Source organism: Salmo salar, chromosome 03 (assembly GCF_965601325.2).
Source record: "Salmo salar chromosome 03, fSalSal1, whole genome shotgun sequence".
Taxonomy (NCBI): domain Eukaryota; kingdom Metazoa; phylum Chordata; class Actinopteri; order Salmoniformes; family Salmonidae; genus Salmo; species Salmo salar.
In genome coordinates, this window is record NC_138293.1 from 18,045,362 (window position 1) to 18,059,832 (window position 14,471).

Below are 14,471 nucleotides of genomic sequence, written 5' to 3' on the forward strand. Positions count from 1 at the left end.
AAGAAAGTTAGTGTTTTAAGTCACACGGTTTTTGCCAAATCTGTGAAGACTCAAAGCATGAGAAATGGTTTAAACATAGGTTTTTATTCAACTCATGAATTATGTTGAACGTATCTTCAGTATGTTACCACTTTATATCTTAATGAATTTATTCACATGGGGAAAAAAGCTAATTCCTATTAATGATTTTTTAACAGCTTAAAACAGTTGTCCACTACAAGAAATGCTCAAGGGGTACATCCCGTCCTGGACCAGCTTCCAAAATGGTGGCCTGGTACAATTCACACACAGGGGATCGTGTTGGGACAAAAAGTTGCCCCTAACCACTCTCATAATTGTTATGATGCAACATTGTGTAGCAGTGAATCTCAACCAAGGGGACTAGGACCCCAATATTTGGAAGTTATGGCTGGGATTTTTTTTTTAACAATGGAGAGGTCTATTTTCCTTTAGTTCCAATTTATTCCCTATTATTTATAGTTCTAAAGTTTGGATTGAAAAAGTCAATATGGCTGCACAGGCAAGAAAATGTGAGTTCGTATAGGACAGCCTTCCCCTTACAGGATTTTGGGCATCTTATGTTTTGGTTAGGCCTTCGTGATTCTCCAGTGGGAAGTGGCTGCTCCTGATAAGGTCGCTGTACAGTACACTGTCCTGTAGTAGTGAACTTTGGAGTTGTGATTCTGCCGTTGTCCGCCTCAGTCGTTCTAAATCGGAGATTGTCGCTGTTACACCTTGTTGATTTAACATCTGACCTTTTACATTGTGACAACAAGGTGACCACAGGAGTGTCACTAAGTTGGTAAAGTTAGAGAACCCCTGAAAAAGAGGACATAATTAGCAGTAGGGAAGTGTCTGAAAATCCAATTTCACCACCGCGACCTTCTCAGTCGGTGTGTACACTGCAAGTCTAACCACACAGAAGGGTAGACGGAGAGATTGCGTAGTTCCCTTGGGTCTAGCTAACTCTAGGTCTATGTGAAGATGAAGAATAAGACTGTTGTATCCTTTGGTTCCTTTGAGGAACAAACAATGTTTCCTCTAGTTAAAGACCAGGCTAAACCTTAAACCAGTCCCATAGCTGCTAATCATGTGTTTGCCTTCATATTAACACAACCTCATTTTTATGTAAAGGCTTCCTAGTTCAATTATTCATTATTTAGTAGGATGAGACCTTTAGGAAGAGAAAGGAGGAGAATGTGTTTGCTGTCTCTTCTTATTATTATATAGTTTTGTCAAAGACATTATTCACAGTTCTCTGTCCCTAAATTGTCTCCAATCCAGTCCTGTCTGGGCCACCACCTAAACATGAAATAATTATCACACCAAGAGTGTCCATAGAGGACAAATACAGTAACTGAACCAAGATGACTGTTTAGTTTCGCTCGCTGACTGAGCTACCCTGCTTTATTTTAGGCACTGTGACAAATCCATTTGTAGGCTGCTCTCTGTCTCAACTCCACATGCCTGATTTGGATGGCAAGTCTCACCATCTTATAGTCAGATTTAGGTTACCCTGTCTCATTGCAAATGGTCTAGGGGGATTGTATGTATTTCTTTGTCTATTGCTTTTGTGCCGACCTGAGTAAGATTCATTTAGTAAAGATATTCAGGTGTATGGCAGTGGATCTTTACTGAAAAGGTGACATTGATTTGATGTTATGAAATAGGACTTGTTTGACTGGATATGAAAAAACAGCAGTTAATCTAGTGTGCCATTCAGTGACAACGAGGTCATCAGGTTGTTAGTACTAGGAGACAAATATTTTCCTGTTCATCATATTCCACTAGAGGGTGCACGGGCATGCCACAATATTGTTAAAACGAGGGAACTAAAAGAAATCATGATTAATTATTGTTATCAAGAGGCAAATGTTCTTAGTTAACCATTTCTACAATATAAAGTTGTACTGAATATGGCTTAGATCGCCCTTCTATTAAATCTACCTGATTGTCAAGGTGATCTAGATTTGAGTAGTGTCAGCTTTTCTTGGTGAATACGACAGTAGTAAATACAAGGAAAACAAGACACCTTATCAGTCTTGATGTTACTGTAGCATACAGTATTTCATTCCTCATATACATTCAATTAATTCACAGTAAACACATTCCATATTCACTGTACAATGTTTCTGTGCTGTACCATCTAAGGGTGACCAGAAAAAGACAAGAAAGTTTTAGCATCACAAGAACCTTTTAATCTAGATGATGAGGGGAACGTCATAACAGTATCAACATCTGATTTTCGTAATCCATAATCTGATATTCATAATCTACAAAATTATGTGGCTACTGTAGGATACTTCCAATCTGCTCCCTTTTACTTAGAAAGGGTGCCTTGTTTATTATGCAATACACCAAAATATTAAAGAAATTCAGGGTTGCCACTGGAACAATACTTGGTTTCCTTTGAAATAATCATGAGGTTGCTGAATAAATTATGGAGCATCCACCTTGTTCAGCTGAGCCACAACTTTTAGAAAGAGGGATTGTGACAGTCACAGCACATTTAGCACATTTTAGGTTGGACTATTAGGAGCCAAACTCTCATCAGATCACCATCAGAAACCCTCTCTACATCAGTGGTTACTAGGGGAACACAAAGATGATGACATCAACAGGATTTATGAGGACGGTGAGGAGGACAGTGGCGATAAGTGACAACAGAAATGCTGCTGCTGCTGCTGAAAAAGAAGCAGAAGAAGACAGACAGACGGATGGACATAAACACAAGATTGGATACACAGTTGAAGTCGGAAGTTTACATACACTTAGGTTGTAGTCATTAAAACTTGTTTTTCAACCACTCCACAAATTATGCGTCAGATCACACTGGGCAAACGTTGCCTTATTATTCTACAGACATCTTATTAGTGTAGGATTTGCATGCATTGAGCACTATTACAATGATTTTCATATTATCTCCCCACTGAGCTCTGTCTCTAATGATTTTCTGTCCATGGATGAAAAGGAAGGAAGTAGGCTTTTCGGAAGGAGTAACTACAGTCACATTTAGTCTTAACATTATTTTTTGAAATCGTTCTCTTTTCAAGATATCTGTAGTTATCTAGCTAGTAATCAAGTGCTTGAGGTTACATAGCAAACCAAAAGTGGTTCTGTCAACATTCCCAGAACATTCATTAGGTTGCCCCAAAACGTCTAATTACACAAAAACTGTCCAGTTGTGCTGATTCGACTGATGTTGCAAGAACATTCACAGAACATATTTTGTTATTACATTACCTGGAAACCTAATAAGAACCTTAGGGGAATGTTCTGTGGTAGTTGTTAAAGATGTTGTGGATAACATTTTAGTACATTTTAGGAGAACATTTCAATAATTTTTTGTAATATCTGAAAATAAAAAAACATTTTATTATCAAAAACATTTTTTGAATGTTTTTGGGATGTTATCATCCTAATGTTAGATAAAACGATAACTAGAACTTAATTGGAATTTTAGCTAATGTCCTGGGAATGTTCCTGGTTTGTGTGTGTGTGTGTGTGTGTGTGTGTGGTGTGTGTGTGTGTGTGTGTGTGTGTGTGTGTGTGTGTGTGTGTGTGTGTGTGTGTGTGTGTGTGTGTGAAGGACATTCTCCATTTGATTTATTTTGGCTGACAGGATGATTTATCTAAATCAAAGACGTCACGGCCTGAAATGCACAGTATAGTAGATCATCAACATCAGGACCTTTGGTCTTGCAAAACACTGACACACATTCACACACACACACACACACACACACACACACACACACACAGACACACTTGTAGATTACCTAGAGCACATCATAGCCTATTATTAACACCTGAAGAGCATGAGTCATTGGTGAGGATTTGGCTGCTACTGACCTGTATACTTTTTTGACATGCATAAAACATCAAACTGATGTCAAACAATGTTTTTTTTTTTTTTCGAGAATTGTGTTAGTGACCCATAGCCTAGTATTTAGCTCACACATTAACGTTAACAAGTGTTTGTAACTACAATAAGCGCAATATTGGCTCATGGTTGGCGCGCGCTGTCCCTCATCATTGCTCGAGGCGGAAGGAAGGCTGCACGCCACGCATATCTCTCGCGCCACCGAGTCCATTCCATTCCACGCGTGCATTTTCTACCCCCCTCCCCTCACTTTTGCGCGGAGCTATTGAGTGGTGTCATGACTGAAAGCTCGCCTGTTCACCCAACACAATGTTTTATGGATTATCTTCCCTTGTAGTAACGAGAGATAGATGTGGAAGGAACGCGGAGCGAGACGGAGCACTGCCCGGGTTACAGCAGTAGCCTAAAAACCGGGCGACTGGGGGGTTCCATTCAACCGGGCTTTTCTAATGCCCGTCGATTTCGTGTGGCTCGGTTCGCTTCACCTCTGTGATCATGCTTTACTTCCAGCTGGTGATCATGGCAGGGACTGTCATGTTGGCTTACTACTTTGAGTACACCGACACTTTCAACGTGCACGTCCAAGGGTTTTTCTGCTATGACAATGCATACACGAAGCCCTACCTTGGACCCGAGGCGTCCAGCGCTGTTCCTCCTGCCATACTCTATGCAGTGGTCTGCGGAGTGCCGTCGCTTCTGGTGAGTTTTGGGAAATGGACAAACGTATGGATAAGTAAGGCATAAGCTAATGGACACACCGATTGTATAGAGATGAACAACACAAATGTCAAACTTTAGGTTACAGCAGTTGCAGAGCTATCCCTTTGGAAAGAGGCAATCTAACCTCAGTGAGGCTACCTGGTGAATTGTTGTTGCAACGTTGGTAAAGAATCGATGGAGATTGGTTGTGCCAGCCATATATTATTGATAAGCCATTCAATATTTTCCCATGCTCTTACACGTCTGATACTGTGGAGTAGTCACTACTGCTCCCCTTTGACAGTCCCCATGGATGTATTCAGGTGTTTCAGAATTGTGTATATAATAAATAGATGTCTTTCTTCAAGCTGCTGATGCCTGACAGGAATGGTGAACTCACCACACAGCCAACTAGAACCACGAGGTATAATGTCACTTTTAACATAGTCTTGCAGGTGCCGTACTCTACTTGTATGGGTTTAGGCTTAAACAACAGCTAGATAGATGCATTGGGTTGCAAGAAAACATAACAATTTGTGATTATTAATGGAATTATTTTCCATTATGGGTACTTCCATTTGCCAAACCTATTTAGTTTATTTGTGCAAAAACACAGCCAAAACCTGTCTGTGAATTCTTATAAATACTGCTCTCTTCTTAGCTCTGCAAAGGTACGGTCCATTTGTTGAGATGTCGTCATCTTTAGTGGTCCTCGGAGGCTGTTAGTCTACAGTGATGTTACAGCAAAATGCATTCATTCAAATGTATTCATTCATTGTAGTCCTGCTGCCATTTTTAACTTCTGACATGTGAAATCATTAACAGTAAGAACACGCCTCAGGCTGCAACATGTTTCTCAAGGAGTCTGTGTGGGTGGGTGTATCTGTGTGCTTGTGTGTCCTCCTAGACTAAACAGCCTACACTCTTAGAAAAAAAGGTTCCAAAAGGGTTCCTCGACTGTCTCCATAGGAGAACCCTTTTGGGTTCCATGTAGAATCCTCTTTGAGAATTGTTCTACATTAACCCAAAAGGGTTCTACCTGGAACCAAAAGGGTTCTACTTGGAAACAAAAAGGGTTCTTCAAACAGTTCTCCTATGGGGACAGCCAAAGAACCCTTTTAGGTTCTAGATAGCACCTTTTTTTCTAAGAGTGTATAATAAAAAACGTAGTAACAGAACTCTGAATTTATGATTGACTGAGTCAGGGCAGGCCTCATCTCCCCCATCCCAAACTGAGTAAGTAACCGCTGCTATCCAACCTTCTCATTACCATCCATTTCCCCAGAGGTGTTACCTTTGAGACTGGAGGTAAGATAGTGAGAAAAAATCTAGCAATACCAACGTAGGACACATTTTTATTGCAGATAGATAGGGAACAGCTAGGAGGATCATACAAAAATACCTTTTACTCAGCTGCTGTAAGACCGACCTGAGCTTTGGAAAAACTGCCAGAGCTAGAGAGCTAGATTAAAAAGCCTGACTTGACACCTCAGTGTAGTATTGCAGATGTTAACTAGCTAGTGAGAGCTAGCCATGCTTGTTCAGTGACCTCACCTTTTTTTGAGACCTGAAGTACTGCCATAGTTTTGTAGGCTACCGGTCGTCAGTAGCTTTGTGGGTTTTACGTATTGTTGGGAATGCAAATCCTTTTCAACCATGCGCCCAAAGGCGTATGTCTGTGGACCTTTGAGTTGAGTACAGAAATCCTTGGCTCTGTCAGTTCCTGGGCTGTACAGGGATGGATTCCATTTTATCATTAGATGGGGGTAAATATCTTACACAGTCCAACCCCCAAATCCTAGGAAGATTAGAATCAGAAACATCCACTGAAGTCTCTCACCGGCTTAGCCTTGCCCTAGAGTTCACTGGACCTCCCTTATGGCCCTATATAATGTTGAGGGGGAATTTGTGATGAGCGAGATATTGACGGACCCAGCTATCAATAAAAGAGTAGCAGCAGAAGCATCACCATCGAGACACGCACGCACGCACGCACGCACACACACACACACTCACTCAAAAACACAAGACAATTCAAACACTGACTTCTCAAGCTAAATCAAAGGAGATGGCACAGTTTTCCACTGTGCTGTCTCTAAATCAAATCAAAGTTTATTTGCCACATGCACAGGATACAGCAGGTGTTAACAGTACAGTGAAATGTTTACTCGCAAGCTCTTCCTCAACAATGCAGTATTCCTTGTGGAATTGACAAGAGCAGGAACAGACTGGCACCCAGGCTAGGATGAGCTAGCTTTATACAGTATCTATGTTGTCAAGATTAGGGATGTTGAGGTGACCGTATTACCGCCAAACTGGCGGTCACCAGTCATGACCATTTAGTCACGGTAATTAGGCTTCTCCAAGCTCTGATGCTGGGGCTGGTCATTAGTAGCCTACCAAACTTTCCAACTGCCTGGTAATCAGCACTGTATTGTCCCTCTAATCACTCTGACATCAATGCAAATGTAATCGGAAATCTAATCAAACACTTATAGGCTATGCAATTGCGTGAGAAAACAGTGTGATGGCCTTTACTAAAAAGAGGAGGATCCCATCAGCTTTCTATAGGCTAGGCCTATTATATTTTTTCTCAACCTTCCTAATATTAAGCAAATTGATTATATTTACAACAGGAGTATAGCCTACCTGGCTAACATGAAAAGGAACCACGCGAAAAGCGTCCTCCATCCGCTATTTAAGTGCATAGATGACATGTATTTCTTCCCACTGCCCCTGTTTTGAGACAGGTGCATCATAATGGTCCATTCTAAATCAAAACAAATTTCACACATATTATTTTGTATATGTAAAGACAAGATTAAATCAAGAATAGTCTGATGGGTGACAATATTTGCCTATCACTTGTGAATATATATTATTATATATTATCACTTGTGATTGATGGCCAGCATAAGAAACAATGCCTTTTTTGTGACTTTTTCTAATCATAGTTGCACCCCTCATGTAGCCTAGCCCATACGCCTATATGTTTTCATACGGTTTGTATCACAACTAAAGTAGCCAAATAACTTCTTAAAATTAAGCACATTAATCCGCTTTACAATGGGTGTAGATCCTAACTGGCATACATAAGCAGTGCGTGAGTTTCAAGTTTGGGGAAGATAATTTTCACCATAAAAATGCACCTTTATAATAAAAGCATTACATGCATAATTGCATTTGCGGTCATTTCTGATAATGGTGTTTTATGCTAATAGAACATTCGTGCTGATAGCCTACTACCAGGTGCGCATTGCTGCGCTTATAGTGTGAAGAAATAGCCTAATAGTTGGTCAACATTTTAAGCTAAACGTTCTCATCTGTTGCGTCAGTCACATTGCGTAAAAAATCTAACGGATCCCACAACTGTCCCAACTGTCTATGTTTGGAATATTTATTTCTCGCACAGAATAGAATAGGTAGGCTTTTGTATATGGGGGATAGTAGATTGACATAGGCTAGTGCTTTTGCTGTTCATTATGTCTACTCATCTTCTTGGCTGACGAAAAGTAAATGTGGACTGTTCTTCCAATATCGTCAATATGTACCTTGGAATTGGATAAGGACGCGCGCAGTTGCATCCCCGACGTATCTGTCTTCACTTATAGCCTGTGAGAAAGACCCAAGCACATGATGGAGAGCCATGTGAGAGGTGATTCTGAGTGCTTAGCTCTCGGATAAGGGCACAATGGCCACTGGCCGCAAAGGCATGGATTTTTTAGGGTGCGTTATGGCCACACAAGGGGATGCCGCTGTGAAATTTTAGGCATTATCAAGAGCTTGTCAAATTGTGAATGAGTGACTGATGTAGTGTGTACAGCCTGCATGAAAAACAAAGCAGAGCAACTTTTTTCAAATCATCATTAGAGTCGCATAATGCAGCCTTTCAATGTATTAAAAATCAAAACACATAGCCCAACTTTTGTAGTAGGGATGCACGATATATCGGTAAGCATGTCGGAATCAGACGATATTAGCTAAAAATGCCAACATCGGCATCGGCCCGATGTCTAGTTTAACACCGATGTGCAAAACCGATGTGAAGCTGACGTGCATACTTATATAACGTAGGTAAATGACTTAATGACGGCAGGAAAAATATAGCGCTACACGTACAACACAGCATTCCAAACCTAGCCAACAATGTGTGCTGTGTGGATCGAACAGTCAACAAGTCGAGCTGTCATTTGAAAGAGTAAGAACATTTCAGCGAGACAACTCAAAGGCAAAATCCATTATCACCAAGATAATGTAATTCATTGCCCTTGACAATCAACAGTTCTCTGTCGTGGATGATGTTGGCTTTCGCGGACTGGTCGAGCACCTTGAGCCCTGGTACACACTACCAAGTAGGCACTATTTTTCAGATGTTGCCCTACTGGAGTTACACAGTATTGTTGAAATGCACATCCATGAGCTACTTGCTATGGGCGTCACTGCTATTATCTTCACGACTGACATATGGACCTGTGATGTCAGCCCCATGAGCATACTGAGTCTGACAGCACAGTGGGTCGATTTCGTACTGAGGAAAGCCGTATTGCACGCTTAAGAATATGTTTGAAACTTGGAAACATGAACACACTCCTAGCTCCATTCGAACAACTGCCTCGAGAAATAATCTCATCAACTGCATCTGCAGCAGACGTGATACCCTCTGTCATGGCATTGAAACACCTGCTCAACAAAACAGCCGACACAGACCGTGGGGTTAACTTGGAAAAGTACTCTACTAGAGGCTGTGAACAAGCTTTTCGGTGGCATTCTCTCTGAGCCTCTTTTACTGTGTCACCACCATGCTCGATGCTAGGTACAAGGACCGCTACTTCGATGCAGACAAGAAACAGGTTTTACGTGAAATGTTACAGACACAGCTGGACAAGATGGAAATGGACACAGTGACCGTGCGCACCGAGGAAGAGAGGCCACGGACAGACAGAGCTGAAACTTCACTGATTGACATGTATGATGAAATCCTGGTTGAGAATGAAACGACTGAACAAATGAACAACGAAACAGCACAGCAAGTAAGTGAAAGAAATAGGTTTTGAGTATGTTTTACTGGTAATGGGGACATACGTAAATGTCAACAAAATAACTTTTTGGTCAGTGTGTGTGTACGTGTGTGTACGTGTGTGTGCGTGTGTGTGTGTGTGTGTGTGTGTGTGTGGTGTGTGTGTGTGTGTTTCAACTATTTATCTGTACTAGAAGGCCTAAAAGGCCGCAAAACATTTTTATACTGGGTATCGGTATCTGTTTTTTTGACAAGGAAGATATCGGGTATCGGTATCAGCCAAAAATGTCATATCGGTGCATTCCTAGTTTGTAGAACAACTAAAGTTACATTAATAACTCTAAATGAGGCATATAGGAATACCTATTTCTTTGTTAACTGCTCAACACACAATAGCCGCATGTGCGCACTCCCTCATTGTTTGGAAAAAATATAATTTCTATTTTATTCAGCTTTGTTCAATTCTATTCTTCATACTATAAAATAATGCCACGGAATTCTAAGCAAATCTTGTCCGCTAAAGATTTGCTAAATGAACTAGTGTAGCCCACAGCCATTTGGCATAGCCAGATCAGGACCTAACATTAAGAGAACTCAGAGTATGCTATTCTGTTCTCTGAAATAGACTACATTTCCTTCATATCATGCTTCTGTAGACCTGTCTAAAATAAGTAATGAATTTATTGTAAAGGTGTAGGCTATATGACAAAGATTTATTAGACTTTTTAAAATGTAGATGTTCCAAAGGTCTGTATCAGTGGCTTGTTGGAAGCCAGGAGATGCTAAATGTGTTTATGTTAATTAATGGTCAATTACCCTGAGACTGACAGTTATTTGCTTGACAATCACCGGCTGATGAAATTTCGTGACCGCCACAGCCCTAGTCAAGACTTCTATTTTTGACAACACATGTTAGTAATGTGTACATTACTAACTTGATGCAGGAAAATTCTCAGCAACAAAAGATTGATCAAATTAACATTTTACTGCAGTGGGCTGTATCAGGGTCACCCAGAGTGTTTCTTGGTAGTCTTAAACAAATCTACTTTGAAACGGAAGTATACACCTCACATACATGTTATGGACTTAAACAAAAGAAAACACCTGTACCATGTCAGATATACAGTTGAAATGTACTACATTTTGAGTTTGCACCCCAATATTACACTTAATATATATCACAGAAGACTGAAATAGAACAAAAGCGTTAGCCTTTTTTAAAAGTAATGTTTAGTAATGATGACATTCTGAAAAATATTAATAACATTCCACCCATGAGGCCACTAGTGGGCGATTTGGTCAAAGGTCTACGATCCTACACACATATATATATATATATATATATATATATATATATATATATATATATATATATATATATATATATATATATATATATATATATATATATCTATATACTGCTAAAAAAAATAAAGGGAACACTTAAAAAACACATCCTAGATCTGAATGAAAGAAATAATCTTATTAAATACTTTTTTCTTTACATAGTTGAATGTGCTGACAACAAAATCACACAAAAATAATCAATGGAAATCCAATTTATCAACCCATGGTCTGGATTTGGAGTCACACTCAAAATTAAAGTGGAAAACCACACTACAGGCTGATCCAACTTTGATGTAATGTCCTTAAAACAAGTCAAAATGAGGCTCAGTAGTGTGTGTGGCCTCCACGTGCCTGTGTGACCTCCCTACAACGCCTGGGCATGCTCCTGATGAGGTGGCGGATGGTCTCCTGAGGGATCTCCTCTCAGACCTGGACTAAAGCATCCGCCAACTCCTGGACAGTCTGTGGTGCAACGTGGCGTTGGTGGATGGAGCGAGACATGATGTCCCAGATGTGCTCAATTGGATTCAGGTCTGGGGAATGGGTGGGCCAGTCCATAGCATCAATGTCTTCCTCTTGCAGGTACTGCTGACACACTCCAGCCACATGAGGTCTATCATTGTCTTGCATTAGGAGGAACCCAGGGCCAACCGCACCAGCATATGGTGTCACAAGGGGTCTAAGGATCTCATCTCGGTACCTAATGGCAGTCAGGCTACCTCTGGCGAGCACATGGAGGGCTGTGCGGGCCCCCAAAGAAATGCCACCCCACACCATGACTGACCCACTGCCAAACCGGTCATGCTGGAGGATGTTGCAGGCAGCAGAACGTTCTCCACGGCGTCTCCAGACTCTGTCACGTCTGTCACGTGCTCAGTGTGAACCTGCTTTCATCTGTGAAGAGCACAGGGCGCCAGTGGCGAATTTGCCAATCTTGGTGTTCTCTGGCAAATGCCAAACGTCCTGCACGGTGTTGGGCTGTAAGCACAACCCCGACCTGTGGACGTCGGGCCCTCATACCACCCTCATGGAGTCTGTTTCTGACCGTTTGAGCAGACACATGCACATTTGTGGCCTGCTGGAGGTCATTTTGCAGGGCTCTGGCAGTGCTCCTCCTGCTCCTCCTTGCACAAAGGCGGAGGTAGCGGTCCTGCTGCTGGGTTGTTGCCCTCCTACGGCCTCCTCCACGTCTCCTGATGTACTGGCCTGTCTCCTGGTAGCGCCTCCATGCTCTGGACACTACGCTGACAGACACAACAAACCTTCTTGCCACAGCTCGCATTGATGTGCCATCCTGGATGAGCTGCACTACCTGAGCCACTTGTGTGGGTTGTAGACTCCGTCTCATGCTACCACTAGATTGAAAGCACCGCCAGCATTCAAAAGTGACCAGAACATCAGCCAGGAAGCATAGGAACTGAGAAGTGGTCTGTGGTCTCCACCTGCAGAACCACTCCTTTATTGGGGGTGTCTTGCTTATTGCCTATAATTTCCACCTGTTGTCTATTCCATTTGCACAACAGCATGTGAAATTTATTGTCATTCCGTGTTGCTTCCTAAGTGGAAAGTTTGATTTCACAGAAGTGTGATTGACTTGGAGTTACATTGTGTTGTTTAAGTGTTCCCTTTATTTTTTGAGCAGTATAAAACATGGTTAAAACTATAATTTTGATACCATGGATGGTCAGTCCTTGCATTCATAGCTCGGTCAATGAATTTGAGAGTGGTTACATTTCTCCAACCCCATCCCTCAGCTTTATACCAAAACAGGAACGGGGAGAACACGTTGTTATTGTTTCAGCTGATGATCGCCATTTTTAGGTTAATTAACATCAGGAAACGTCAGCTGTCTTAATACAGACAGTTATGTTTATGTATACAGTTTCTATAGCTGTGTGTTACTATGTTTAGTAGCATCAAGCATCCTGACAGGTACCTCTCCCCAACTACCCAACCCCACAACCAATATATTAGTTGAATCCACTGCTGTCATTGTTGGACTAGTAACCGAAAGGTTGCAAGATCGAATCCCCAAGCTGACAAGGTAAAAATCTGTCGTTCTGCCCCTGAACAAGGCAGTTAACCCACTGTTCCTAGGCCGTCATTGAAAATAAGAATTTGTTCTTAAACTGACTTGCCTAGTTAAATAAAGGTAAAATAAAAAATAAAAATTGTAGTAGTGATAGGACCAGGAACAACTCAGGGCCCTCCTTACCATTGTAATGATCATTATTGATCAGTGATTTGACATCCTTATCCATCATCCACAATGTGAAATAGTCAATGCCTGCAATTTAATTATTGTCATGAGCTAGTTTTCCATCCAATTGGTGACAGATTTTCATGCAAATATTCCAAAATCTGCATACAAACATTTCCCCACCAGAGATGTTTCCATCAAATTGACTTGTTGTGGATAAAAATACAAAAGTTAAATTGGTTTCCGTCGCATTTTCAACTCCACCAATGATTTTTTGACAAACTGTTGAGCTAAATAGCAAATGTGCCCACACTGGTCTTGGTACGTGTGCTCTAGCCAACAGCTTGCAGACACAGTGAGGATAGGCTAGCCTACATGATGAGATTATTATAGACAAGAGAAAGATCATTTTTATTTGTCAAATGGCAGCCAAGCATCGATCATCATGTCACCAGAATAAGACCCTTGATATTTATTGGAAAGGAGCATCAAGCTCATCACTGTGCACGTTCACCACCCTGTGAAGTTCATCATAATTTATTTAATCTGTAGCCTAATAAACTGCATGCTTTCCCCAAGTCGTGGTGGGAAGACCACACAACATGTCATCGTGTGACTCCAACTTTACTACGATATAATGGTTATTATATCAGTATTTTCGCATAAAGGCATTTCCACTGCCATTTCTTGCATTATACATTTTACAGACACAAAAACATTCCACCTTGGCCAGCGTATTTTGTTTTGTCAACATTTGGAAACTTAACCGATAAAGGCCTGTCGTGACATTTTTTATCCAACATGTACTTAACTCGCATAAAAATGTTGGATGGAAACTTTATTTTCATACCATGACATACATTGCATTAATGTTCATGGGAAAAGAAACATTAGCTCTATACATTGTGCACTGCTATTGACATTCCTGGCCTTAACCAGGAACTCATTCTCTCTCCATGTCCATTAGAGTAAGTCTACATTGATTTTAAACCGCCCATATAAAACACATGAACACATCCATGCATTCACACACACGTGCAGACACAATCATTTGGACACACACTTTTTACTCCCCTTGGTTGTTGGACAACAACGCCCTTTTTCTTCTGATGGATGATTTCATTAAAACCGGAACTATGTGACCTGTCATTAGTAGTACGGTCGCCACACATTGAGCGAACTTGCTTTTTCCTTCAGCATTACTTATATCTTTTAAAGCACTTCAGGCCCCTGCGATTGGATGTCAGGATGCTTAATGATAACACTGTTTGAGATCTAGGCCACGTATTAATCCATAGTGCTGTTTTGTGAGATGTTCCACTCAA

The 14,471-nt window shown here is 41.1% G+C and overlaps 1 protein-coding gene across 2 annotated transcripts in view; it reads left to right on the plus strand.

The window, feature by feature from the left end:
• Positions 1-4,052: 4,052 nt before the first annotated feature.
• LOC106599133 (phospholipid phosphatase-related protein type 5-like) overlaps positions 4,053-14,471 on the plus strand; it is a 46,213-nt gene continuing 35,794 nt past the window's right edge. For both annotated transcript variants that reach the window (XM_014190221.3, XM_014190220.3), the window contains exon 1: positions 4,053-4,582. In XM_014190221.3, coding sequence (XP_014045696.1) covers positions 4,379-4,582 — 204 coding nt within the window. In that variant the 5' untranslated portion in view covers positions 4,053-4,378. The remainder of the gene's footprint in view (positions 4,583-14,471) is intronic.